General features: G+C 49.1%; 2 protein-coding genes across 3 annotated transcripts in view; one reads left to right on the forward strand and one right to left on the reverse strand.

The window, feature by feature from the left end:
* Positions 1-18,024, forward strand: part of LOC144483028 (dehydrogenase/reductase SDR family member 1-like) — a 340,453-nt gene that overhangs the window by 295,786 nt on the left and 26,643 nt on the right. Inside the window, exons 2-4 of one of the 2 annotated variants that reach the window (XM_078201863.1) lie at positions 13,743-13,899; positions 16,258-16,401; positions 17,052-17,131. In XM_078201863.1, the coding sequence (XP_078057989.1) occupies positions 13,750-13,899; positions 16,258-16,401; positions 17,052-17,131 (374 nt within the window). In that variant the 5' untranslated portion in view covers positions 13,743-13,749. Of the gene's footprint in view, positions 1-13,742; positions 13,900-15,928; positions 16,020-16,257; positions 16,402-17,051; positions 17,132-18,024 lie in introns of those variants that run through there. The other variant, XM_078201865.1, reaches the window with a different exon arrangement.
* Positions 1-18,024, reverse strand: part of LOC144483026 (uncharacterized) — a 128,984-nt gene that overhangs the window by 61,458 nt on the left and 49,502 nt on the right. The window lies entirely within an intron of this gene.

Consider the following 18,024-nt stretch of genomic DNA (forward strand, 5'->3'; position numbering starts at 1 on the left):
TGAGGCTTCACTGTCCTCAGGGGTTGAGATTCCAAAGCTTTAGCACATCCTTGAGTGAAGAAATCCCCCCACATCTTAGCTTTTGCTCCATCTGCTTGTCTGTTCCCCAGAACTCTTGACACCCTTGTCAGTCAAAGATCTGTCTAACTGGAATATATTCAATGATCCTCAGCCTCCACTGGTCCCTGTGGAAGAGAAATCCAAAAGACTAACAACCCTCTGAGGGAAGAGATGTCTGGAAATATATAACGTAGCTACAGTTCCATATTACAAGATATTCAGATCCCAAGGAATATGACTCTGTCTCGATGTGACAGTTGAGATTTTTGCCTGTGATTCCTCGTTCAAAATCCTGTGAAATGAGTTTGCAAAAGTCATCACAGTTAATATAGGATAGAAATTCAGAGCAGACAATTCTAGTTTCTCTGGAACATTCTTTCTTATTTCATTCCCAAAAAGTTGTAAATCTCCATCCATATCTATGGATTTTATTTAAAAATGAAAGTGGATGGTGGGGGGGGGGGGGGGATCAAGTAAAAATAAAGGATTTAAGATGAAGAGAGATCTTTTCTCTCAGCGGGTTGTTGATCTTTGGAACTCTGTCTTCACCAGTGAGGATTGGAGGCAGGTCATTGAATATATTCAAAGCTGAGGTTCTGATCCACAAGAAAGTCATGGGTATGGACGGGGTGGGGGGAGCAAAGTCATAGATTCATAGAGATTTGCAGCATGGAAAACGGCCCTTTGACCCAACTTGTCCATGCTGCCCTTTTTTTTAAACCCTTAAGCTAGTCCCAATTGCCCACATTTGGTCCATATCCCTCTCTACCCATCATACCCATGTAACTATCTAAATGCCTTTTAAAAGACAAAATTGTACCCGCCTCTACTACTACCTCTGGCAGCTTGTTCCAAGTACTCACCACCCTATCCAATTGCAACAGGATCTTGATCAATTGGGCCAGAGGGCTGATGAATGGCAAATGGAGTTTAATTTAGACAAATGCGAGCTGATGCATTTTGGTAGATTGAACCAGGGCAGGACTTACTCAGTTAATGGTAGGGCGTTGGGGGGAGTTACATAACAAAGAGATCGAGGGGTATATGTTCAGAGCTCCTTGAAACTGGAGTCACAGGTGGACAGAGTGGTGAAGAAGGCATTCAGCATGCTTGGTTTCATTGGTCAGAACATTGAATGCAGGAGTTGGAATGTCTTGTTGAAGTTGTACAAGACATTGTTAAGGCCACACTTGGAATACTGTGTGCAATTCTGGTCACCCTATTATGGAAAGGATATTATTAAACTAGAAAGAGCGCAGAAAATATTTACCAGGATGCTACCGGGACTTGAAGGATTGAGTTATAAGGAGAGGCTGGATAGACTGGGATTTTTTTCTCTGGAGCGTAGAAGGCTGAGGGGTGATCTTATCGAGGTCTATAAAATAATGAGGGGCACAGATCAGCTAGAGAGTCAATATATTTTCCCAAAGATAGGGGAGTCTAAAACTGGAGGGCATAGGTTTAAGTTGAGAGGGAAGAGATACAAAAGTGACCAGAGGGGAAATTTTTTCACACAGAGGGTTGTGAGCGTCTGGAACAAGCTGCCAGAGGTAGTAGTAGAGGCAGGTACAATTTTGTCTTTTAAAAAGCATTTAGATAGTTACATGGGTACGATGGGTACAGAGGGATATGGGCCAAATGTGGGCAATTGGGATTAGCTTTGGGGTTTTAAAAAAAAGGATGGCATGGACAAGTTGGGCTGAAGGGCCTGTTTCCATGCTGTAAACCTCTCTGACTCTATGACCCTCTGTGTGAACAAATTGCCCCTCTGGACACTTTTGTATCTCTCACCGTAAACCTCTGCCCTCTAGTTTTAGACTCCCCTACCTTTGGGAAAAGATATTGACTATAGCTGAACTGTGCCCCTCACTATTTTATAGACCTCTATAAGATCACCCCTCAGCCTCCTATGCTCCAGAGAAAAAAAGTCCCTGTCTATCCAGCCTCTCCAAAGCAGACATGATCTTATTGAATGATGCAGCAGGCTCGATGGGCCGAATGACTGACTCCCATTCCTAATTCTTATGTTCTTGTTCCGATGTTCTTGGATAGTTGCGCATGCGCCCTGCAACCTATTGTCCCCCTGAAGATAGTGGTTCTGAACCGAGCCCCCTGAAGCCACGCCCATTATGACCAGCCCGAGAGCATGTGCTCTCATTCCCCGCTGAAACAAGATGGCGGCCGAAAACCGGGGCCTGTTCCCAGCAAAAAATGATATGGAGATGCTGGCGTTGGACTGGAGTAAACACAGTAAGAAGTCTCACAACACCAGGTTAAAGTCCAACAGGTTTATTTGGTAGCACAAGCCACTAGCTTTCAGAGCGCTGCTCCTTCATCAGGCAAGTGGGAGTTCTGTTCACAAACAGGGCATACAGAGACACAAACTCATTTTGTGTCTTTATATGCCCTGTTTGTGAACAGAACTCCCACTTACCTGATGAAGGAGCAACGCTCCGAAAGCTAGTGGCTTGTGCTACCAAATAAACCTGTTGTACTTTAACCTGGTGTTGTGAGACTTCTTCCCGGGATAAAAGCCCGGGAGCTTTAAACCCGGGACCCACATGTTCTTATTCGGGCCTTGCGGCCTCCAGCGGGTGTTTGTGAAGCTTCCGCTCCCTCCCCACCCCGACTCTCGGCTCCATTCCTCCCTCCCCACCCCGACTCTCGGCTCCATTCCTCCCTCCCCACCCCGACTCCCGGCTCCATTCCTCCCTCCCCACCCCGACTCCCGGCTCCATTCCTCCCTCCCCACCCCGACTCCCGGCTCCATTCCTCCCTCCCCACCCCGACTCCCGGCTCCATTCCTCCCTCCCCACCCCGACTCCCGGCTCCATTCCTCCCTCCGCCCCGCTGACTCTCACCCGCTGAAAAAAAGTCCCCCGACTCGCAGAGCTCTGAGCAAAGTGACACTGCGCATGCTCCAGATACAGCAGTGTGCTTGCGCAAGCGGCTCCTGCGGAATGAATGGGACACTTTCAAGCCCGCTGGGGCACCAGGGAATTAATGGCGCCATTATCAATCAAAGACATAATAGAAAACTATCTGTGCAATTGAGATTAATTAATTTTTAAAAATACATTCCTCTGAATTTGTGATGTGTACTTATGTACTAAGCAGATATTAAGGTGCCACTTAAAATTAAAAGGTGCTGGAAAAACGCAGCAGAATTGAGAGGCAAGTTATGAATAGAGTTCAGACTGAAACAACAATAAATAAAACCCACACGGGGGAGTGCAGGAACTGAGTTCTGCATCCAACAGACAACCTGATTCATGCCAGCTCCTAACTGCGTTTCTAAACTCGAACTTATAAACCAATAACACAGAAACAAAACTCTGTAGAGACTGTTTCTGGGACAAAGAAAATAAATACTGGAGATATTCATCAGGCCAGGCAGCCTGTGAGAGTCACAAACAGAATTGAGGGCTCAGGTTGCTGACCTGCCCTCAGTCTACAATTAAACATTTAGAGTCAGTCACTGACTAATGGCGGTCACAATTCCCACAATGCTCTGCGCCTCAGAAACCCCTCCATTCAAAAGTTATTCGCCGTAATTCACTAATCATAGAATCCTGACAGTGCAGAAAGAGGCCATTCGATCCATCGAGTCTGTACTGACTCTACGACAGAGCATCTTTCCCAGGCACACCCCCTCCACCCGTAAACCTACGCATTTACCCTGCTAATCCTCCTACTGATCTTTTTCTTCACCCTGCCTGCAACGGCAACAATATATTCTGCACCCGACTCTTTTCCTTTCCCCCATGTACTCCATCAATTTACGTTTTTTTTCTCTATAGCACGCAAGAAATAATACTTTTCACTGTATCCCAGAAGATGCGACAATAATAAATCAAATTAGACACTACATATCTTGGGACACCAAGGGACAAATTTACCTAACCTGCACATCTTTGGGCTATGAGAAAAAACCGGAGCACCCAGAGGAAATGCACACAGACAGAGGGAGATTGTGCAAACTCCACAGATGAGGTGGAGATGCCAGCGCTGAACTGGGGTGAGCACAGTAAGAAGCCTCAGGACATAAGGTTAAAGACCAACAGGTTTATTTGGAACCACAAGCTTTCAGAGCGCTGATGAAGGAGCAGTGCTCTGAAAGCTCGTGATTCCAAATAACCAAAAGAGAGAATGCTGGAAAATCTCAGCAGGTTTGGCAACATCTGTAAGGACAGAAAAGAGCTGACATTTCGAGTCCAGATGACCCTTTGTCAAAGCTGTGACAAAGGGTCATGTGGATTCGAAGCATCAGCTCTTTTCTCTCCTGACAGATCCTGCCATATCTGCTGAGATTTTCCAGCAATTTCTCTTTTGGTCTCAAATCCAGCATCCGCAGTAATTTGCTTTGATTCCAAATAAACTTATTGGACTTTAACCTGGTGTTATGAGACTTCTTCCTGAGCAAACTCCACAGAGACAGTCACCCACCGCTGGAATCGAACCCAGACTCAATGAGGCAGCAGTGCTAACCGCTGTGCCACAGTGAAGGTAGTTTGCCGCAAATTTCAGGCGATAACAATGGACTGGATGTTGCTCAGAATGTGGAGCACTGCAGCAAAGTACAGAGAGACAGAGACAGAGCAGCAGACTGGACTGAGAGGTGGAGTCTGCAGACTGGAACTGGCAGCATGAGGAGAGGTTATTTAGTCTAACACTCACAGCAATCTACAACCCACCCCCATTACCGAGACAGAGATTACAAACACTCACCAACACAGCTCCACTGAAACGTCCCAGGAAAAAGGGGGAATCTGTGGCAGTTCCTGTCCTGATATAGCCCCAGGACTGTCACTCAAACCCCCAACCCGGCCCAGTTCACAGCTCAGCCTCTCAGCTTGCAGCTTCCTGCACCTTGAGCCAACCCTATCCAGGTGTGGGAGGGATGTGGAACCCCAGAGTGGGGGGAGGGGTGACCTCCTGCTGTGCCCCAAATAGTTTCTCCTTCCCCTCCCCCTTGGCGCTCTAAGGTCTGAATGTGGATGTGTTGGTGGACATTGCAGAGCCTCACTGAGCTGCGCCTGTCCCTTATCCTGGGTCACCCCTCCCCCTGGGTCCAGTGTGTTCAGTTCCCTGCTTCTTTCCCTGCTGAACCTTCAGTTAATCAAAAACAGAAAGTGCTGGAAAACCTCAGCAGGTCTGGTCACATCTGTGATCATCCAGACTGGAAGCATTAACTCCATTCTCTCTCCACAGATGCTGTCAAACCTGCTGAGATTTTCCAGCATTTTCTGTTTCTGTTTCAGATTCCAGCATCCGCAGTATTTTGCTTTTATCTTCATTTAAACAAGCATTCTTTCATGGCCTTTACCCCCATTGCTCCTTTCCAGAGCTTCCCACCTTCTGCTATTGTCCCTGACTCCCACATTAACTCTGTCATTCCTCCCCTTTACCCCGCTCACCCTGTCTAAAGTCAGGCTCAGAGTTTCACCGTCATCTCCCCCTCCCCCAGCCTCCACATCCCAACACCCGGAATCTCTAACCCAGCGGTTCCAGTTTGTCTGGTTTGAGTTCAGATTTGCCGCAGCACCGACAGGATTTCACTTCAAACCAGCCGGAACTGACTGCTCACAAATCCCTAAATGTTTCTCCAGCAGCCCGGGCTGGTTAGTGTTGTTTAAAGTCAGCGCCCAAATGCAGTTACTCTCCTCAGTTTTAAAAAGGTTCTCCATTTAATCTAAGGTATTATTCGCACCAGACACAAATATAAAACAGTGAACATTATCCCCCCACCCAGACCCGAGCTGGAGTGTCCCGAGTAAGAGACATCTGTTCCCGGTGTGACAATTCTTACACATTCTCTGTGACATAAAACAGAAAACGCTGGAAATACTCATGAATGAAAGCAAATTGTTGCTTTTGTCAAGAGAGTCATCTGGACTCGAAACGGCAGCTCTTTTCCCTATTTACCGATGCTGCCAGACCTGCTGAGATTTTCCAGCATTTTCTCTTTTGGCTGGAAACACTCAACAAGTCAGGCAGCCTCTGTGGAGAGAGAAACAGACTGACTGTGACCTGTCATCGAACTGGGAAATATATTTCCCGCAACTGAAAGAGGCATCTTACAACCTTCGGAACAAAACTGAGTTCAACAATTTTACACCACAATCTCTGCCCCCTTTGCGTTCTGTGTTTCGTTGTTGCTTTTTTCACCTTTTGTTTTCTTTACTTCGTATTCAGACTGCTGCTATTCACACCTCATCCAGAACATCTTTTGTGACTTTACTTGTCCCATTACCACTCGCTTTGGTATTGAGCCGTGAATCATTTTGTCAGTTTGCAGACCTTTCATTTTGTTCTTCCCCATCTCCCTCTCTCCCTCCTTCACAGGCCTGGCTTTCTCTGTGTGGCACTGGAGAGCGAGCTCGACTTGAGACGTTTGAGACAGAGAGATTGAAATGTTTTTTCTCTCAGAGGGTCATTGGTTTCTCTTCCCCAGAGAGCAGTGAAGACAGAGTCATGTTTTTAAGACTGATTAAATGGATAAAAGCAAATTACTGCGGATGCTGGAATCTGAAACCAAAAGAGAAAATGCTGGAAAATCTCAGCAGGTCTGGCAGCATCTGCAAAGTGAGAAAAGAGCGGATGTTTCGAGTCCAGATGATCCTTTGTCAAAGCTAAAAGGCATAGAAAGTGGGAGATATTTATACTGCAGGGTGAGGGAATGAAAAATGAGTCACAGCCACAGAAACTCGGGTAAAGAGCTGCCAATGGCAGTCCATCGAGAGAATAAAGGGTGTGAATGGCCAACGGCAGAGGAGCTAAAATCAGCTGTGACAGATGAAGATGTGGGGAGAGGGGGAGAGGGAATGGGTGGGAGAGAGGTAAAATGGGAAAAGGGGGAAGGGAAATAAAAGGGGGAGAAAAGGTAAGGAAAGGATGGATGGATTCTTGATTGACAAGAGAGTCTAAGGGTTTTTTTTGGGGTGCGGGTGTTGGGGGTAGACAGGAAAGTGGAGTTGTGGTCACAATCAGCTCAGCCGGGATCTTATCAAATGCTGGAGCAGGGGCCACTGCTGCTCCGGATTCATGTGGGTGTTTGACTGTATGTTTCACTCTGTTTCTGCCTCCACAGAAGCTGCCGGGCCTGTTGACTATTTGGGGCTTTGACTATTTTTATTTCAGATTTGAAGCATCTGCAGGATATTCTGTCCATGCAAACCCAACACATCTTTCATTGTTTAATGCAGAGCAGTGCGTGTGCACGGTGCTCCCTGTCAACAGGAGAGAATGTTGTGAATTCCTATCCTGACAGGGATGGATTGTGTAAATTAATTTTATCTGGGTTAGAAGGGAAGGATTTACACACACAAAGTTCAAAACCCTGTTTCTCATTTCAATATTGGATATATGTGTCGCTGGTAAGATCGCTGTATTTCAAACAGAGCTTCAGAATGTTTTGAAGTGTTTTCTTTAAAAGTCCCCTTCACTCCTGTGCTACTCAGGAGAAGATTTCACATTCACATTCTCCAGGATAGAGGGGCAAGAGAACGGGCGGCACAGTGTTCAGCACCACTGCCTCACAGCACCAGGGGCCCCAGGTTCAATTCTGGCCTCGGGTCACTGTCTGTGTGGAGTTTGCACTTTCTCCCCGTGTCTGCGTGGGTTTCCTCCGGGTGCCCTGGTTTCCTCGCACAGTTCAAAGATGTGTGGGTTAGGTTGATTGGCTATGCTAAATTGCCCCTTAGTGTCAGGAAGATTAGCAGGGTAAATATGTGGCGTTACAGGAATAGGGCCTGGGTGGGATTGTGGTCGGTACACATCGATGGGTCAAATGGCCTCCTTCTGCACTGTAGGGATTCTATGATTCAGACCAATTGCAGGTGTAGCTTTCTTCCCACCTCACTCTCACAGACTCCAGTGAAGACAGTGTGGAAAGGCTTTGGGACAAGATCAGATCTGTGATGCAGTGAACACCCACTCAGCTCATCGGGTTTGAATTGCTCAGGCCGTCACACTGGCTCAACAAGAATGACAAAGAAGTGAGCAAAATCAGAAAGTGTCTCTGGATTGAATGGAGTAGTATTCCTCCTATTGAACCATTCACACTGATGTCTCACTGGCTGCACCTGTACCAGCTCTCTACCCTGACACATAGTCATATTAAATGGATAAGTGGGCACAGCCTTTAGGTGTTGGTCTGTTAACTACAAGGGAACCATTTTCTTTAATTGATTCATGGACATGGGCAGCGCTGGCTGGCCAGCAGTTATCGCCCATCCTCAGCTGCCCTTGAGAAGGTGGCGGTGAGCTGCCTTCTTGAAACCCTGCAGTCCACGTGCTGTGGGTTCACCCACAATGCCGTTAGGGAGGGGATTCCAGGATTATGACCCGGTGACTGTGAAGGAATGGTGATACATTTCCAATTCAGGATGGTGAATGGCTTGGAGGGAACTTGCAGGTGGTGGTATTCCCATGTATCTTCTGCCCTTCCGATGAAGGGTCATCTGGACTCAAAGCATTGGGTCTATTCTCTCCCCCCAGATGCTGTCCGACCTGCTGAGATTTTCCACCATATTCTGTTTTTGTTTCACATTCCTGCATCGACAGTATTTTGCTTTTATCTTCTGTCCTTGTCCTTTTAGATGGAAGTGGTCGTGGCTTTGGAAGGTGCTGCCTAAGGAGCCTTGGTGAATTGCTGCAGTGCATCTTCCTTTAGCAATATACTATATAATCTCTCTGGCTTGTTCCACCAACCAAGATCCATACATTATACATTCAGTAGATTCACTTAATACAATTTTACTTTCTTTAATAATTTGATTGATCATTTGTACGTGAGACTTTAGGGCCTGACCATATGTTGTAAATGTATGGTTAAGATCTGATCTTCAGAGTGGCTAAGTTAATGGTATTAACAACCCTGGTGTTAAAAGCTGTTGCAGCATCATTCATTATACCCCGTTACTGTCTGACATTTTGGATATCATTCCCCTTCCTAATGTGGTTTTGGATAACATCCAGATGAAGATGCTGAGGGGGATTGAGCTTCCATCTTAACGTCATAGAATCATAGAAATCATAGAAACCCTACAGTACAGAAAGAGGCCATTCGGCCCATCGAGTCTGCACCGACCACAATCCCACCCAGGCCCTACCCCCATATCCCTACATATTTTACCCACTAATCCCTCTAACCTATGCATCTCAGGACACTAAGGGGCAATTTTAGCATGGCCAATCAACCTCACCCGCACATCTTTGGACTGTGGGAGGAAACCGGAGCACCCGGAGGAAACCCACGCAGACACACGAGGAGAATGTGCAAACTCCACACAGACAGTGACCTGAGCCGGAATATTTCTCCTTGGTGTTTATTGAGGAGAACATCATGGGTGTTAAAGAAATAAAGGAAATAAGTGGTGATGTCTTGTGCCTATTACCAAGGAGGAGGTATCTGCAGCTTTAAAGTGCATTAAGGTGGATAAATCCCCTGATCAAGTGCATTCTCAGATTTTGTGAGAGGTTAGGGGAGAAATTGCAGAGGCCCTTGTAGAGATATTTGTTTCATCCCTTTCCACTGGTGAAGTTCTGGAAGACCAGAGTGTGGCTAATGTTGTTCCATTGTTTAAGAAGGGTTGCAAAGTGAAGCCTGGTAATTAAAGGCCGGTGAGCCTGACAACAGTGGCGGGTAAGTTACTGGAGGGGACTGAGGGACAGGATCTACCAACATATGGATAGTCAAGGGATTAGGGGTCGTCAGCACGGCTTTGTGCATGGGAAGTCATGTCTGATACATCTTTTTGAGTGTTTGTCAGAAGTAACCAAGAGGATGGATGAGGATAGGGCAGTAGATGTTGATTATATTGCTTTTAGCAAGGCCTTTGACAAGGTCCCACATGGCAGGCTAGTCTGGAAGGTTGGGTCATGTGGGATCCAGGGAGAGCTAGCAAATTGGATTCGGAATTGGCTCAATGGTAGGAAGCAGAGGCTGATGGTCGAAGGTTGTATCTCGGACTGGAGGCCTGTGACAAGTGGTGCGCCTCGGGTTGGTGTTTGGACCCTTGTTATTCACTATTTATATAAATGGTTTGGATATGAATGTACAAGACATGGTAAGTAAGTTTGCGGATAATACTAAATTAGGAGACATCATTGTTAGCAAAGAAGGTTATCAAAAATTACAGGGGGATCTTGATCAGTTAGGGAAGTGTGCTGAGGATTGGCAAATGGACTTCAATACAGATAAGTGTGAGGTGTTGCATTTTGGAAAGTCAAACCAGGGTATAGACTTGTATAGTGAATGGGAGGGCCCTGGAGAGTGTTGAGGAACAGAGGGACCTAGGAGTACAAGTGCATAGTTCATTGAAAGTGGCATCGCAGGTTGACAGTGGTGAAGGTGGTGTTTAGCACACTGGCCTTCATCAGTCAGGGCATGAAGTGTAGGAGTTGGGACGTTGTTACAATTGTTTAAATCGTTGGTGAGGCTGCATCTTTTGATTTGATTTATTATTGTCACATGTATTAGCATACAGTGAAAAGTATTATTTCTTGCGCTCGAAACAGACAAAGCATACCGTACATGGGGAAGGAAAGGAGAGAGGGCAGAATGTCGTGTTAGTCATAGCTAGGGTGTAGAGACAGATCAATCTCATGCGAAGTAGGTCCATTCGAAATCTGATAGCAGCAGGAAAGAAGCTGTTCTTGAGTCGGTTGGTACATGATCTCAGACTTTGGTCTCTTTTCCCCAATAGAAGAAGTTGGAAGAGAGAATGTCCAGGGTGCGTGTGGTCCTTGATTATGTTGGCTGCTTTGCCGAGGCAGCGGGAAGTGTAGACAGACTCAATAGATGAGGGACTGTTTTGCATGATGGACTGGGCTTCATTCATGACCCTTTGTAGTTTCTTGCAGTCTTGGACAGAGCAGGAGCCATACCAAGCTGTGCTAGAACCGGAAATAATGCTTTCTATGATGCATTTGTAGAAGTTGGTGGGAGTTGTAGCTGACATGTCAAATTTCCTTCGTCTTCTGAGAAAGTAGAGGCATTGGTGGGCTTTCTTAACTATAGTGTTGTTGGCATGGAGAGACCAGGACAGGTTGTTGGTGATCTGGACACCTAAAACTTGAAGGTCTCAATTATTTCTACTTCATCCCCATTGATGTAGACAAGAGCACGTTCTCCACTACATCCCTGAAGTTGATGACTATCTCCTTCGTTCTGTTGACGTTGAGGGAGAGAATATTGGCACCACACCAGTTCACCAGATTCTCTATCCCATTCCTGTTCTCTGTCCCGTCATTGAGATCCGACCCACAACGTTGATGTCATCAGCAAACTTGAAAATTGAATTGGAGGGGAATTTGGCCACACAGTCATAGGTGTATAAGGAGTATAGTAGGGGGCTGAGAACACAGCCTTGTGGGATACTGGTGTTGAGGATGATCGTGGAGCAGGTGTTGTTGCCTATCCTTATAGACTGCAGTCTGTGGGTCAGGAAATCTAGGAACCAGTCGCAGAGGGAGGAGCCGAGTCCCAGGCCATGAAGTTTGGAGATGAGTACTTGGAGTATTTTATACAGTTTTAGTCGCCTGTTATTGGAAAGACAGTGATAAACTGGAAAGAGTGCAGAGATTTACTAGGATGTTGCCAGGACGACTGGGCCAGAGTTATAGGGAGCGGTTGGCCAGGCTAGGGCTTTATTCCTTGGGATGCAGGAGAATGAGGGGTGACCTTATTGAGGTGAATAAAATCATGAGGAGCTTAGAGAGGATGAACACAGTCTTTTTCCCAAGGAAGGGAAAAATATATATTCAGGCTAAGTCCTGCCTGAATCAGCCAACAGCAATCACTCTGCTCCGAGTGATGTCTCCGGGTTCAGGCGTGCGGGCCCGGGAGCCCCGCCCCCACTCATTGTTCCCCCAGCCTGTATATTCCACACATTGTTAGTCCAATCATATATCTGGCAGCCTGCATGGAGATTTCCAGCTCTCTGTGTCCAGGACAGGAAGCAGTGAGCATGGATCTGTCAATCAGCCTCAATCAGCACCTTCAGGAGAATTGGGAGGGTGAATATTAGATACAGCAGAGTGAGAATGGAGGGAGAGTGTGTGGGATGGAGTTCACAGCTTTTTTGGACTGAAATAGGAAAGAATGTTCCACAGAAACTAGAATTGTCTAAAAGAGGCCTAACCAGCACATCTTTGGACAATAAGAGGCAATTTAGCATGGCCAATCCACCTAACTAGCACATCTTGAGTATGGGAGGGAACCAGAGCGCCCGGAGGAAACCCACACAGACACGGGAGAACGTACAAACTCCGCACAAACAATGACCCGAGCCGGGAATTGAACCCGGGTCCCTGGCGCTATGAGGCAGTAATGCCAACCGCTGTGCCACTGTGTCGCCATTTGTGGGACAACAATCAGGAACAACACCTTTCACTTTATACCAATACATGTGACAATAATAAATCAAAGCACGGCACGGTGGCACAGAGACAGAGGTCTCGGGTCATGTCTTACCAGGTGCCCTGCAGACACAGTTGATGGGAAACACTTGAGGGTGAGTCAGGTGGACTTGAAAGGTGCACTTTTCCACTTGTGTTACACGGTAGTGCGGGCAGAGACAGAGAGGGCAGTGGGCAGAGAGTGCAGAGAGAGAGAGGGCAGACATGCAGCGACAGTGCAAACTCCGCAATGAGGGACTCAGTGAGGGAGCCTTATTAGGGCGTGCAAAGGTCACAGACTGATAGACAGGATGAGCCAGGCACTGTTAACTGCAGACATGAACTGTCAGAGGTGAGCGCCATCCTAAAGTTTATTTACTAGTCACAAGTAAGGCTTACATTAACACTGCAATGAAGTTACTGTGAAAATCCCCCAGTCACTCCACTCGGGCTCCAGTTCCAGTAACACTGAGGGAGAATTTAGCAGTTTAGCAGTACCAAACCAGTCGGTGGGGGGGAGCGGGGAATGATGGGCAGTACCAAACCAGTCGGTGGGGGGGAGCGGGGAATGATGGGCAGTACCAAATCGGTCGGTGGGGGGGAGTGGGGAATGATGGGCAGAACCAAACTGGTCGGTGGGGGGGGGGAGCTGGGAATGATGGGCAGTACCAAACTGGTTGGGGGGGGGCGGGTAGCGGGGAATGATGGGCAGTACCAAACGGGTCGGGGGGCGGGGGAGAGCGGGGAATGATGGGCAGTACCAAACCGGTCGGTGCGGGGAAGCGGGGAATGATGGGCAGTACCAAACCGGTCGGGGGGGAGGAGTGGGGAATGATGGGCAGTACCAAACCGGTCGGGGGGAGGAGTGGGGAATGATGGGCAGTACCAAACTGGTCCGGGGGTGAGTGGGGAATGATGGACAGTACCAAACCGGTCTTGGTTGGGGGGAGGGGGTGGCTGGGGGGTGGAATGGGCAGTACCAAACCATTCGAATTGTGAGAGGGGGAATAATGGACAATACCATATTGGCCAGGGAGCCGGGGGAGATGGGATGTGGTGGAATTGATGGGCTGGTCAAAATGTGAGGTGAGGTGGGAGGGAATGCTGGACCGTGCCAAACCAGTGGGGGAGGGGGGAATGTTGATCTGTCCCCAACTGGTCAAAGTGTGGCCTGAGGGTTCTTGATGGTTTACACTCTGGGGGGGGACATTAATGAGCTGTGAGTCAACCGCTGAGTGAGGATCTGGTTCTAACCCCCGCACCCCTTCCTCCTCCTCCAGCAGGAAGATGGCCGGGGCGCTGCTGGGCCGCGTGTGCATTGTGACTGGAGCTTCCCGGGGCATCGGGAAAGGCATCGCCCTGCAGCTGGGAGAGGCCGGGGCCACCGTCTACATCACCGGCCGCAACATGGACACGCTGCAGACGGCGGCCAAGGAGGTGAGGCCGGGGGGGGGGAGGGGAGAGGGGGTGGTGGGTCGGGGGGGGGGGGGGGGAGGCGGTGGGTGGGGGGCACCAGGGGACAGATGCGGGACTGGAGCGGCAGCTGGAGAGGAACAATTTTTTAAAAACACGTGCCTTCCCGACCTCAAAGCTTTCGGTGGCCAGCGGGACGCAGTCTGGGACAGGCGGCGCCCATTTTGTGCACGGCAGGATTCCACGAGGAGCGGGACCGCCGCCGCAGGACAGTGATGGTGTGGGAGGAAGCCACCCGGCCCATCGTGTTCCACGCCGGTTCTGCGAAGGCGCAATTTAGCACGTCCAATCCCCCTAACCTGCACATCTTTGGACACTAAGGGACAATGTAGCACGGCCAATCCACCTAACCTGCACATCTTTTGGACTGTGGGAGTTAAGCGGGTTAGCAGTGGTTAGCACTGCTGCTTCACAGCTCCAGGGGCCCGGGTTCGATTCCCGGCTCGGGTCACTGTCTGTGTGGAGTTTGCACATTCTCCTCGTGTCTGCGTGGGTTTCCTCCGGGTGCTCCGGTTTCCTCCCACAGTCCAAAGATGTGCGGGTTAGGTTGATTGGCCATGATATAAATTGCCCCTTAGTGTCCTGAGATGTGTAGGTTAGAGGGATTAGTGGGTAAAATATGTAGGGATATGGGGGTAGGGCCTGGGTGGGATTGTGGTCGGTGCAGACTCGATGGGCCGAATGGCCTCTTTCTGCACTGTAGTGTTTCTATGATCTGTGACACCCAGAGGAAACCCACGCAGACACTAGGGGAACGTGCAGACTCTGCACAGACTGACCCGAATGTAGGCCAAGTCCTCATAGGACCATCACCTGCATCCCAGGAAGCAGTCCAGTGAACCTCAGTTGCACTCCTATGTCCTTCCTCTGGTAAGGAGAGCGAGACTGTGCACTCTGCTCCAGATGTGGCCACGGCAGTGTCCTGTTTAATCGGAAGGTGTTTGACTCTGAAGGCAGCAGCTTACATTCCCTTGCCGATGGGTCTGTGGCTGTAAACCTTTTGGACAACCTACCCACCGAGTCCTCACCCTGAGTGCAATTTTATACTGTCGTCAAATGCAGTGGCCATTTTGTAGAGCGGGAAATGTCACGGTGTCAAATGCGACGGCCGTTGGTGCGGCAACAATAATCTCTCCCTCAATGTCAACAAAACGAAGGAGATTGTCATCGACTTCAGGAAGCGTACAGGAGAACATGCCCCTGTCCACATCAACGGGGATGAAGTAGAAAGGGTCGAGACCTTCAAGATTTTAGGTGTCCAGATCACAAACTACTTGTCCTGGTCCCCCCCATGCCAACACTGTAGTTAAGAAAGCTCACCAACGCCTCTACTTTCTGAGAAGACTCAGGAAATTTGGCATGTCAGCTATGACTAGCACCAACTATTTTACAGATGCACCATAGGAAGCATTCTTTCTGGTTGTATCACAGCTTGGTATGGTTCCTGCTCTGCCCAAGACCGCAAGGAACTACAAAAGGTTGTGAATGTAGCCCAATCCATCACGCAAACCAGCCTTCCATCCATTCACTCTGTCTACACTTCCCGCTGCCTCGGCAAAGCAGCCAGCATAATTAAGGACCCCACGCACCCCAGACATTCTCTCTTCCACCTTCTTCCGTCGGGAAAAGAATAAAAAGTCTGAGGTCACGTACCAACCGACTCAAGAACAGCTTCTTCCCTGCTGCTGTCAGTCTTTTGAATGGTCTTGCCTCACATTAAGTTGATCTTTCTCTACACCCGAGCTATGACTGTAACACGATATTCTGCACTCCCTCATTTCCTTCTCTATGAATGGTATGCTTTGTCTGTATAGCGCGCAAGAAACAATACTTTTCACTGTATACTAATACACGTGACAAAGAATAAATCAAATCATTTTGTAGAGCAGGAAATGTCCTATCAAATGCGGCGGCCATTTTGTAAATTCCATGGCGACGAAGTGCATCGTGGGATTTTTGCAGTGCGGTCCCCGTCACTTTGCAGAGAAAAAAAGAGAAGCCGGGCGGAAAGGCCATGACCGCCGCTAGCGGGGAACCTCGGCGGCCATTTTATGCCTCTCAAGATTCTGCAAAGAAAAATAGTTGTATGCTGCTGTCAGTAGGGGGGGAGGGGAGGGTGGGGGGGGGAGGGGAGGGTGGGGGGGGGAGGGGAGGGTGGGGGGGGGAGGGGAGGGTGGGGGGGGAAGGGGAAAGGCAGATGTCTCGGGAACGTCACCGTAAGGTCAGTAGGTGGGGGTTAGTGTGTGACCGGGCTGCTGAGATGCTCCTTTTTCCCCTCCCCCTGTGTCGCAGAGTCCCTCACTCTGTCCTTTCCCCCGGCAGGTCGAGGCGCGGGGAGGCCGCTGCGTGCCGGTGGTGTGCGACTCCTCCAGCGAGGAGCAGATCCGCTCGCTCTTTGGCCGGGTCGAGCAGGAACAGGGAGGCCGGCTGGACGTTCTGGTCAACAACGCCTACGCGGCGGTGGAGGTAGGGCTGAAATTCCGGGCCGGGGACCCGCATGGTGCTGGCGACTCAGCGATTCGATTGACCCGGGTGCTGAGTATATACTCAAGGGAATTGAGGGGTGAGCTAACCGAGGGGGAAGGGAAGCGGGGGACTTAAAGATTTCACTGGGGTCGAGAGGGAGGGGGAGAGAGAAAGAGGAACTTTTTCTTCTGGCTGGAGTTTGGGGGGGCGTCGGATAGAATCCCTACAAAGCCGAAGGAGACCATTCGACCCATGAAGGCTGCACTGACCACAGTCCCACCCAGGCCCTATCCCCGTAACCCAACATATTTACCCTGCTAATCCCCCTGATAGTAAGGGGCAATTTAGCATGGCTAATCCACCTAATCTGCACATCTTTGGACTGTGGGAGGAAACCGGAGCACCCGGAGGAAACCCACGCAGACACGAGGAGAATGTGCAAACTCCACACAGACCGTGACCCAAGCCGGGAATAAAAGTTGGGTCCCTAGAGCTGTGAGGTCGCAGTGCTAACCACTGTGTCGATAGGATCCGGAACAAGCCAGGACAGGACGTGGCGAATGAAGCCTGGCCCATTGCAGAAGGGGTTAAATGGGATGCCTGTCTGCGCCCTCGTTTCAGGGCTTTTAATCTTCCCTTTTCCTCCCTAGTCAATTATTTCTGACCATGAGAAGAAATTCTGGGAGATGCCACCTTCGTTCTGGGATGTGGTCAATGATGTGGGTCTGCGGTGAGTACGGCAGCTGAGGTCCAGCTGTCTCTCGCTCTCGCTGCCTCTCGCTCTCTCTCTCTCTCTCTCTCCCTCCCAGCCCCCCCCCCTTTCCCCCCATCTACATCTGCTGTCTTACCCCTGCCCTCCCACCAACCTGAGCTTCCAGGTTGAGCTTCCCAGATCCCATTAGGGAACTTCAGACCAGAAGATACTGGAGCAGAATTAGGCCTTTTGGCCCATTGAATCTGCTCCGCTATTCGATCGTGGCTGATAAGTTTCTCTACACCCATTCTCCCGCCTATTCCCCTGTAACGTTTGACCCCCCTCCACTCCTTACCACCTTCTCTGTGCACTTCCCGCTGCCTCGGCAAAGCAGCCGGCATAATTAAGGACCCCACGCACCCCGGACATTCTCTCTTCCACCTTCTTCCGTCAGGAAAAAGATACAAAAGTCTGAGGTCACGGACCAACCGACTCAAGAACAGCTTCTTCCCTGCTGCTGTCAGACTTTGAATGGACTTCCCTTGCATTAAGTTGATCTTTGTCTACACCCTAGCTGTGACTGTCACACTACATTCTGCACTCTCTCGTTTCCTTCTCTATGAACGGTATGCTTTGCCTATATACCGTGCAAGAAACAATACTTTTCACTATGTTAATACATGTGACAATAATAAATCAAATCAAAAACCGATCAAGAACCTATCTATCTCTCTTAAATACATTCAGCGACCTGGCCTCCTCTGTGGCAATGAATTCCACAGGTTCACCAATCTCTCTAGCTGAAGAAATCTGTGTTCCAAAGGGTTGTCCCTTTCATCTGAGGATGTTCCCTCTGAACTGAATCTCTCCGACTAATGGGAACATCTTCCCCACGTCCGCTTTAACCAGGTCTTTCAGTATTCTGTAAG

The sequence above is a fragment of the Mustelus asterias genome, unplaced genomic scaffold (genome assembly GCF_964213995.1).
Source record: "Mustelus asterias unplaced genomic scaffold, sMusAst1.hap1.1 HAP1_SCAFFOLD_44, whole genome shotgun sequence".
NCBI classification, from domain to species: Eukaryota; Metazoa; Chordata; class Chondrichthyes; order Carcharhiniformes; family Triakidae; genus Mustelus; species Mustelus asterias.